Genomic DNA, 9,907 nt, shown 5'->3' with positions numbered 1-9,907 from the left:
CACGAAGTGAAGTTTCTTGTTTTTCCCTACTTCTAAGTTCTAAAAAAAATAATATGCTTGTTGATGTAGTTGTAATTTATGTTTATTTAGGATTATATTTAATATACTTGGTGAAATTGAAAAAGGTATTCAAAAATCATGTCTTCTCAAAAAATTCAACTTAAAAATTCTACCAGCTCTGCAAGCTAAGGTCATTGTTGAGCTTGCGAAATTTCTGGTAATTGATTTCTTATTACCAAATCACACCACAAAATATATATTAACGAATTCACACATGATCAATAATTAAGTTCTAATAACTTCTATATGGAATTTGATAAGATAGACGAATATAACTTCTTAAGCAACATTACCTTAACTCAACCATCATATTATTTGATATCGGCACACGACGAGCGTAATCAATGTAACATTGGTAATCGAGTTAGTAATAATTTTCAACTTATCTATTTACTTTACAATCCTTGTTTATTTCTTAAAATATAACTTAGTTATTAGTATTGTCTTTGTAACTTGAGATTTTAGTATTTTAACTTTAGACATAGTTTCTGATAGAATATTATGATGGTATTTGATTTATATAGCTGATCTCTCTTAATGAAATAAGGCTTGGTAGTTGTATATAATATTCTTATCACTTGATAGTTAAATGTTAATATACTCTCTAATTTTTTTTTGAGTTAATTAGTTGAATGTTGTTAATTGTCTAATTTATTATTGAGGCTATTAAACATTTTATTGACTTATTGTTGCCAATTTTTTAAGTTTGTTATTATCTAAGTTAATTATTTTCTGAGTTAATTAGTGATGTATTTTCTTATTTATTAATTTAGAAATTATTGAATTTAAATATTTAAAATTATATATTAATTTTTAAACAATTTTTTTAAAATTTAAAATTTAAATTTATCGTCGGAGTTACCGTCAAATAAATCTGCCAGTAACTATTAATTTAGTTATTAATTAATAATATATTACGATAAAAATTACCTGTAAAAATTTTTCGACGGTAATTAATGACAGACGAAAATATCTATTGGTAAATAATTATCGACGAAATTTATACTGTCGGATTTATTCCAACAATAAACATATTATCAACAAATTTTTTTGATAAATCTATCGATAAATTCGATAGTACTCAACATTTTTTTGTAGTGTAACAAGAATAAAATTTGTGTATTATGAATCTCATATAATGTGATGTAGTTATAGCATATAATTATCAAAACCAATTGTTTACGTAGCATTTCTATATACGATTATGTATATACGTGCAATATTAAACCGAATAATTTTAATTTGTTGGTTGTTATGAGTTAGAGAATTTGTAATTACTTTGTTTGTATGAACAATGAGACATTGTATAGCTGTTTGCTAACCATGTATTTATTACTGTAATATCTTAAGTTAGAAGAAACTGTATTAAATTAGATGTTTTTCAAAACATCTTAATTAACCACATGAATCATTATCTATGTGATCCTTTTTTCTAGCAACATGATTATAACATTTGAGTTATTTAAGATTAGAACTTTGGTGCATGTCTTTTCTATAATTGGCAACTCTACTAGTAGAACAGAAATGTTTAAGACTAACAATCATCTAGCTTCAACTGTGATTAATTATTAATGTGAATGTAGTATTTGTGGTACTTTTTTTTTTTCAAGGTGAGTTAGACGGTTTGTGCTTATATATATATATATATATATATATATATATATATTATGGTATCTCCTAATTCGTGAAGTTAAGAACTAATTTATCAAAATTTCATTTAAAGATTTGTCGCATGCACAAAATGAAATTTGAATCTCTAACATTTATTTAAACGAATCAGTGAACTAATTATTAGACCAATTCTAAATGGTTATAATATCATCCCCATTTATTTATTCACACTACACACTCAAACCCAATATTAAAGATTCCCATCTACTCTGAGTGTAATATTTTTTTCGGCAAATACTCTTGAGTATTCTTATTGAAAAGTAAAGATTATAACCATTAGACTAAGGTCTTGTATTTTTTGGTCTAGGTTAAGTTGCCAAAGAACATAACATTTCTCTTTTGTTGTGGTCAGAAAAAATGTGTTATGCTGACGTTGCATTGGTTATGGGTCAATAGAAGAAGTGTCCATTACAAATAACAGGGAATGGCCCAACAGGCCAAGAATTGGACTTTTTCCAATTAGATATGTTGAACATAAGAGTAGTGTGTGTGAGTCTGTATGTCCAAAAAAAAAAAAACCTGGCTGTGCCAAAATCCGAGACAATGAGATTTAAGATCAGAATCTGTGAATCAATGGAGGATTACAATCACGATGCATGTAAGACAAAGCTCTGGCCACGCCTTTAACAATGTCAACTCTCTTAGCCCACTCTACCTCCAATGCTCTCTCATCATTCTCAAGCATGTCTGCTAAGCTTCCTCTATCCATGTACTCATAGATCAAGAATCTGTGTAATCCTTCAGGGCACAATCCAGAGAGCTTTACAATGTTCCGGTGGCGAATTTCATTCATGGCTGCTACCTCATTCTTGAATGTCTTCATGCTTTCAGTGTCTAAGTTTTCTTCATCACATTTCAATTTCTTCACAGCAAATACTTGACCTCTTTTCATAGTTGCTTTGTAAACTTTTCCTAATGCTCTTTCTCCTATGCAGTATTCGCTGTCGAAATTCTTGGTAGCTTCCGTTATGTCTTCATACACAATTCTGCCATTGAAGCACCAAATTGAGAACGGATTAGGCCTCTTGTTCCACGAATTTTGTCTTGTTGATCCTAAATTTTGCTTCTTCGTCCCAATCTTTTAATTTTTTTTGGTGACTAAATAGAAAAGAAAGAAAAAAGAGACAAAACCAAATTAATTGGCTAGGGTCATATCTAAATCTATTAGATGTTGAAGCTCACTCCATGGTTGGCTCCAATTCGAGTGAATGTCCGCGACAGAAGCAGCTGCTTTAGCCATACAATCTGCAACACTATTTGCAGTCCTCTGAATTAAAAGAATAGAGACTCTCCAATTCCAATTCATAACCTCCTGAATATGCTTTGCCAAATCCCATTCCACAATCTTTTAATTTATTTATGAAATATAAATACTATAACATTTAAAAAAATTATTTAAAAAAAAGCTTTTATAAATTATTTTTAAAAAATAAAATCTTTACCAAACTTAACTACTATCACGTATGATTCCACAACTATCATTTTTCTTGCTTTTCATCATCTTTCAGTCTTCTTCTAATACATTCTTTATACTCAGCTAAAGATTGGACTTGGTAATCAGTTTTGTACTTTTAGATCCAAACATTTGTTACTATACTAAAATATAAATAAAAACAATGTTAATATTTATCTCAAACATTTTTGACAAAAATAATAAGGTAAAATATTAAATTAGTTCTCGACGTAATCCTATTTTGGTTCTTAAGATTTAGAAGGTCGTATTTGAATTCAAAAAATTTTATTTAGCTTTAATGTAGTCCCACTATGAGGTCAAAGTTAAATAATTAACAAAATGTCTTACATACAGCAGTACAAGAACAAGATCGATAATCTGAACAAATACAAGCTCCAAAGGTACAAAATCGGATGCATCAATACATTTATTTTTCTTACAATTTAAATGAAATATTTTCTATAGAACTAAAGAGAATGATAAATAAATGTATTGATGCATCCACGTTTGATTTTGTGTCTCTCGATCTTGTACTTGTTTTCTAGATTATCGACCTTGTTCTTGTACTGTTGTCATGTAGTACATTCCGTTAATTATTTAATTTTGCCCTCACGGTGGGACTACAATGAAGCTAAATAAAATTATTTTGGATTTAAATAGAATATTTTAAACCTTAAAGACCAAAACAACATTACGTCTAAACGTAGATGACTAATTTAATACTTTACCCAAAATAATAATTTATCCATTATTATATTTTCTCAGGTTCTTTGAAAGGGTCAAAGATAGGCTAATTTTTTTTTTGTTATGGAAGTAAAAGTGGTGATATACTTTAACATGGTAATTTTTGGTGTTTTTTAAAACTGTGGAAGTACACAAATTCCTGGGACCGATTTGTGTACCTCTAGAAATCGGACGGTCCGATTTGTGTACCTCTAACAAATCGGACGGTCCGATTTTTGCTTCTTTAGTTAAACGATCCCACATTTAAGTATAACACCCCAACAATCCACACTTAAGAAAAACACCACTTCCACTCCAATATTAAAAATAAAAAAATTCTCAAAGATATTAACAAAGCAATGTTAATGTAAAAAACTAAAAATACTTTATAGTATTTTTTTCTCCCAAACAACTGAGGAAACAAGGCCATATAAGTCTTTTATTTTATTTTATTTGAAAGTTTAGTTACTACTTATTACTAGCATGTTTTACAGTTTGGTTTTGCATACATAAAGTAAAAACAGGGCTATAAATTTTGGTTTATACTATATATATTTAATCTCAATGTTATGTTTTATAATATGTATAAACTTAGGTGACATCTACTTTAATTGGTGCTTAATAAATCAAGAATGATGATATATGACTCTTTTTCTTTTTTCAAATAGACAATACTTTTTGCTTTAAATTAAATGAGAAAAAACCAAAAAAAAGGGGGGGGGGGGGAAATGAAAAGTGGAAATTAAAAGAAGAGTAGTAACTTATTACAAAATTAATAGTAATTAACCAAGAACAATAATTACTAACATAAACTTTGCAAGCATATACAATGAGAACATACATGACCAAAAGAAAAATATAATGTTGATAAATCATGAATTATGAGCAGTGTCCACTTCAAGCAACTGAGCCACAGTTCTCATTGTTGGTCTGGATTGAGGATTTGTTTGTAAACAAGAAAGACTAAGATCAGCAATTAATGCTAATTCCTTAAGAACATGTTTATCATCATTAGGAGGTAAGAGTCTTGGGTCCAAAATATCTTTGAAGTTTATACTTTGGTTAGTTGTAGTCTGTATATAAGAAACAAGATCACCAGGGTGCCTTCCACTTAGAATCTCCAAAGTCAAAACCCCAAAACTAAACACATCACATTTCTCTGTCACTGCCATTGTGTAAGCAAGTTCTGTAATAATAGTTTACACCAAAAGAGTGAATATATATTAGCCAATTGCAAATAACTGAAAGAAGACACATAGCTGTACTATGATCTAACATAGAATATTTCTAAAATCTTTGTTGTTATCAAGATATTTCAAATGAGATTCAAGTGCTTCTAATTAACGATTTAAATTTTTTAGATAAATAGTTGAGTAATACTCACATCAGTTTCAAATAATCTTTTAGTCGTATATTTAATTAGGATTTATCTAACATGTGTGCTAAAGTTATCAATTAAAAAAGTTTTTATAGAAAATGATGTAAAATTTAAATTTTTAATACGTTTGTTGTGTATTTATTAAAGTAAACTATTTAAAACTTTCTATTACTAGTGACCTTAATTTGTGCTCTTAAAGCATAGGTTAGCTAACCCCATTTAATTATTCCTAAAATTGAGACTAAAAAAAATGTATAAACCAATACTTTTATAGATTTGTTGTGGTTTTAACTATAGCTTTCATACCAGTTTATTAGAATAGAATAAAAAATATAATTATTCAAATTAAAATTAATCAAATTTTTATGATTTAATTTAAATCACTCAAACAAAACAAAAAGTACGTAAAATAATCCTCCACAAAGTTTAATCAACAGATCAGTTTCTAACTTTTTTTTTTATAAACAAATCAATCATCACGTCAAATTTCGACAAAAAGTTAAACAAATTAATTAGATTATATTGTTATTTAATGAAGACATAATAATTTTTGAAAAATTTTAAAATTTTTAAGTCGTTAACTTCGTATAGAAAAATAATTAGGAATAGATCATCTCAATTTTTTTTAGTTGTTTAATAAAATATGATCTTTTATTATTTAATATTTTTTTATATTTTTTTGTTTCATTTAAAGAATATAAAGTGAGAAATCATACTTTATCAAATAATTGAAAAAAAAAAGTTAAGAGGATCTACCTTAAATAATCTAACGTCACAACTATTTATCTAATGAAATAAAAGTTTTAGAACCAATTTGTTGATTAAAATTTATTGAAACTAAAATGTTGGTATAAAAATTCTTTAAAGATTCCATTGAAACATTATCCTAAGTGTGTGGTTCAAGTATTACTTTATTACTAAGTTTTTATTTCAATAGGAATCAAATATATTTAGGAAGAAAGGTAGGAATTGAAATGATGGTATTTTGATTTTCTGGAATCAAACTTACTTAAAAATAGCTTTTCAAACTTTGAACCAAATATAGGAATATAATATTTCCATCTTAAAATTCCTAAGAATTATTTATAATTCTCCCAATCATAGGTAGACAATGGCTTTTGTGAACAAGGTAAATAATAGGTTCTAAAATTGGTTCAATAAAGTAAAAACATACTAATCCCTAAATTATCTACCTAAATCTTAATATTAGAATAATCATCCACACACTTAGTCTAATATATCTATTGTTCATATTGTTTTTTTTTGTGTGACTGAAATAAACTAAAAAAAGAAAAAAAAAATAAACAAAACAAGGAATTGCTTAAATAGAGGGACAGTCCCGTTTAAAACTACTCTTAAACTCCTCCCAAAGTGAAAGAAGCTCCACATGCGAAATATATAACTTCATCGTCATCTTTACCATAGTATCTGACACTGGCCAATTTCAATGCATGATATCTCTTATTTTGAGCACCAATAAATCAATAAACCCAAAATTATCTTCATATTGTTCATATTGTTTAATATTTTTTATTGTCTACCTATATTTTTTCTTAGTGTAAATAGTTTTATAACATAATCTCAAAAGTTTTGAGAAGAATTAAAGCGAATGCATGTGAAGCTAACCTGGAGCAGCATATCCATATGAGCCTGCAAACGGGGTCCAAATTAGCGAATCAGGCTTCAAAAATCTGGCTGTGCCGAAATCCGAGACATGAGCTGTAAGATCAGATGACAATAAAACATTCTTGCTTGAAATGTCTCTGTGAATCAATGGAGGATTACAATCATGATGCATGTAAGACAAAGCTCTGGCCACGCCTTTAACAATGTCAACTCTCTTAGCCCACTCTACCTCCAATGCTCTCTCATCATTCTCAAGCATGTCTGCTAAGCTTCCTCTATCCATGTACTCATAAATCAAGAATCTGTGTAATCCTTTAGAGCAAAATCCATAGAGCTTTACAATGTTCCGGTGGCGAATTTCATTCATGGCTGCTACCTCACTCTTGAATGTCTTTATGCTTTCAATGTCTAAGTTTTCTTCATCACATTTCAATTTTTTCACAGCAAATACTTGACCTCCTTTCAGAGTTGCTTTGTAAACTTTTCCTAATGCTCCTTCTCCTATGCAGTATTCGCTGTCGAAATTCTTGGTAGCTTCCATTATGTCTTCATACACAATTTTGCCATTGAAGCACCAAATTGAGAACGGATTAGACCTCTTGTTCCACGAATTTCGTCTTGTTGATCCTAAATTTTGCTTGTTGATGAGGAAGAAAATTGTGAAACAGACCAATGAAAGAAACAAAGCGCCTCCTAAAGAAGCAAGAAGTGGGACAAGAACCTTAAGCTTGTGTTTGTTACTTGCGCTTGAAGGTACATCGATCGAGACATCACAAGGTCGTAAACTTTTGATATTCCCACATAAGTTTTCATTGTTGCTCAAATCTGAAGTGCTAGAAGAGTTGAATATGCGCGCATTGAACACAGGACCTTCCAAATGATTGTTGGAAAGGTTGATGAATGACAAACTCAACATTTTGCTAATGGACTCAGGAATAGAACCTGAAAGATTGTTATGAGAGAGATTCAAGATTATTAAATTCGCAAGCTTGCCAAGATCATCAGGTATTTCCCCTAAAAGTGAATTGAAACTCAAGTCCAAGAAATCTTGCAAGCTTGCAAGATTTCCAATTTGGTATGGGATTGTTCCATTCAAGTTATTGTTGCTCAAATTCAGTTTCATCAAGTTGTTCAAGTTACCAATAGTATTTGGGATTGCTCCCAGGAACATGTTTATTGACAGGTCCAAAGACTGCAAACTCAAAAGGTTTCCAATTTCGGCCGGTATCATACCAGAAAGTCTATTGTCACTGAAATTCAGTTCATACAAGGTTGTTGGATCACCAATCTCTAGAGGAATCTCTCCAGAAAGTTGGTTGGAAGATACATCAAGCTCTGCTAGTTGGCTCAGCCGAAAAGTCTCAGCCGGAATGTTACCACTTATGGAATTCCCAGCCATTCTAAGTACCTGCAAGTTTTCGCAGCCGGCCCAATTTGAAGATATCTCACCCTGAATCCTGTTGTAGCTGAAATCAATGTATGTTAGATTAGGATACACTCCAAAATCCTCATCAGCATACCCTGTGAGCATGTTGTATTCAATTCTAACTCTGTATAAGCTTGGACAGTTTCTAAGGCTAACAGGAATTGGACCGGTGAAACGGTTAGAAGAAGCACTGAAATTCACAAGCTTTCCAGCTTTGCACACTTGAGGTGGCAACTCACCAATGAAATTGTTCTCAGCAAGATGCAGGACAACCAAAGAAGACAAGTTCCCGAGTTCTCTAGGTACCGTGCCATTCAAGTAATTTGCGAAAAACCTCACATCGGTTAAGTTAGTTAACTTGCCAATACTAGGAGGTATTGTACCTGAGAATTGATTCTCATTAAGTCTAAGAACACTTAAATGTGTGCAATTTCCTAAAGAAGGTGGAATAGGTCCATAGAAATTGTTAGCATCAAGAGCTAGAACAGTCAAGTTTTTAATGTTACCAATTTCATTAGGAAGTGTTCCACTTAAGTGGGTATCTTGGAATAGAAGATTCCTAATACTAATTAGGCCTCTTTTTGGATCATCACTTGAATCAGGAAACAAAAGAGGGTCTAAGATTCCTGTTATGTCATTTCTTGACACGTCAAGTTCATGAACTTGAGTCAAATTTGCAATAGAAAGAGGTAAAGTTCCATTGAGGTAGTTGGTAGAAAGATCAAGGAATTGAAGTTTTGAAAGAACACCAATGTTTTGTGGTATAGTTCCTGTCAGGTTATTTGTTTTGAGATCAAGAATCAAAAGGTTTGGGAAAGAAGAGAAGTTTAGGTTGTGAAGGGTACCTGAAAGTTCAGTGTAGGCTAAGTTTATGATAGTCACACTCCCTTGAAGATCACAGGTGATCCCTCTCCATGAACATGGACTAGTTTGATTCATAACCCATGAATCAAGAATTGGTTGTGGAGGTAGGCTTTGTTTCCATTTGAGTAAGGCCTCAGATTCTGTTACTAGCCCTGAAGTGACATCACACAGAGCAAGATCAAGAACAAGAAGAACAATAATCATCACCATCAATGTAGATTGAATTTTATGGCACAATAAATGGTAGCATTTGTTGTTAGACATAGACATTGTTCATCAGAAACTAATGTGATTAATGAAAATAGAGTTGTATATATGTGCTTACTAGTTAAGTAGTTATTGTTAGCATTTGCTGCTAATTTTAATTGAAACTTTGCTCAGTTAAATCCACCAACTCTAGCCATTTGAGCAAATTGTTTTAGACTTCGGATACTTGACTTGAATATGGATGGGAACTGAATTAAATTAATTTATCTCCCTAAGCATACATAGTTATTAATTATTATATGTGGTCAGAACGAACTAATTAATAAATATAACTTGTTACACTGATTGAAATCTTGAATTATTATACATATTATATATGAGTTCAAAACGGTGACAAATATATTAATAAATAAATAAAATCAACTTTATATCTATGATAAATAAGTAAACTAATTTCTATTTTAATTTTTTATAGATAAAAATAATAGTTTATTCTGTA

General features: G+C 30.3%; 2 protein-coding genes across 2 annotated transcripts; both read right to left on the bottom strand.

The window, feature by feature from the left end:
• Positions 1-2,287: 2,287 nt before the first annotated feature.
• On the bottom strand, positions 2,288-2,623 carry LOC140183045 (MDIS1-interacting receptor like kinase 2-like). The gene has a single exon (XM_072231046.1). It carries the CDS (start codon positions 2,621-2,623, stop codon positions 2,288-2,290), a length of 336 nt encoding a protein of 111 aa, XP_072087147.1.
• A 2,156-nt stretch (positions 2,624-4,779) lies between these two features.
• On the bottom strand, positions 4,780-9,405 carry LOC112772808 (uncharacterized). Its single transcript, XM_025817820.2, has 2 exons — positions 6,912-9,405; positions 4,780-5,093 (listed from the first exon to the last, which is right to left on the bottom strand). Exons 1-2 carry the CDS (start codon positions 9,403-9,405, stop codon positions 4,780-4,782), a joined length of 2,808 nt encoding a protein of 935 aa, XP_025673605.2.
• Between the last annotated feature and the right edge of the window lie 502 nt (positions 9,406-9,907).

Source organism: Arachis hypogaea, chromosome 3, assembly GCF_003086295.3.
Source record: "Arachis hypogaea cultivar Tifrunner chromosome 3, arahy.Tifrunner.gnm2.J5K5, whole genome shotgun sequence".
NCBI lineage: Eukaryota > Viridiplantae > Streptophyta > Magnoliopsida > Fabales > Fabaceae > Arachis > Arachis hypogaea.
Note: the sequence above shows the minus strand (reverse complement) of the source record. Positions and strands in the feature narration are given on the sequence as shown.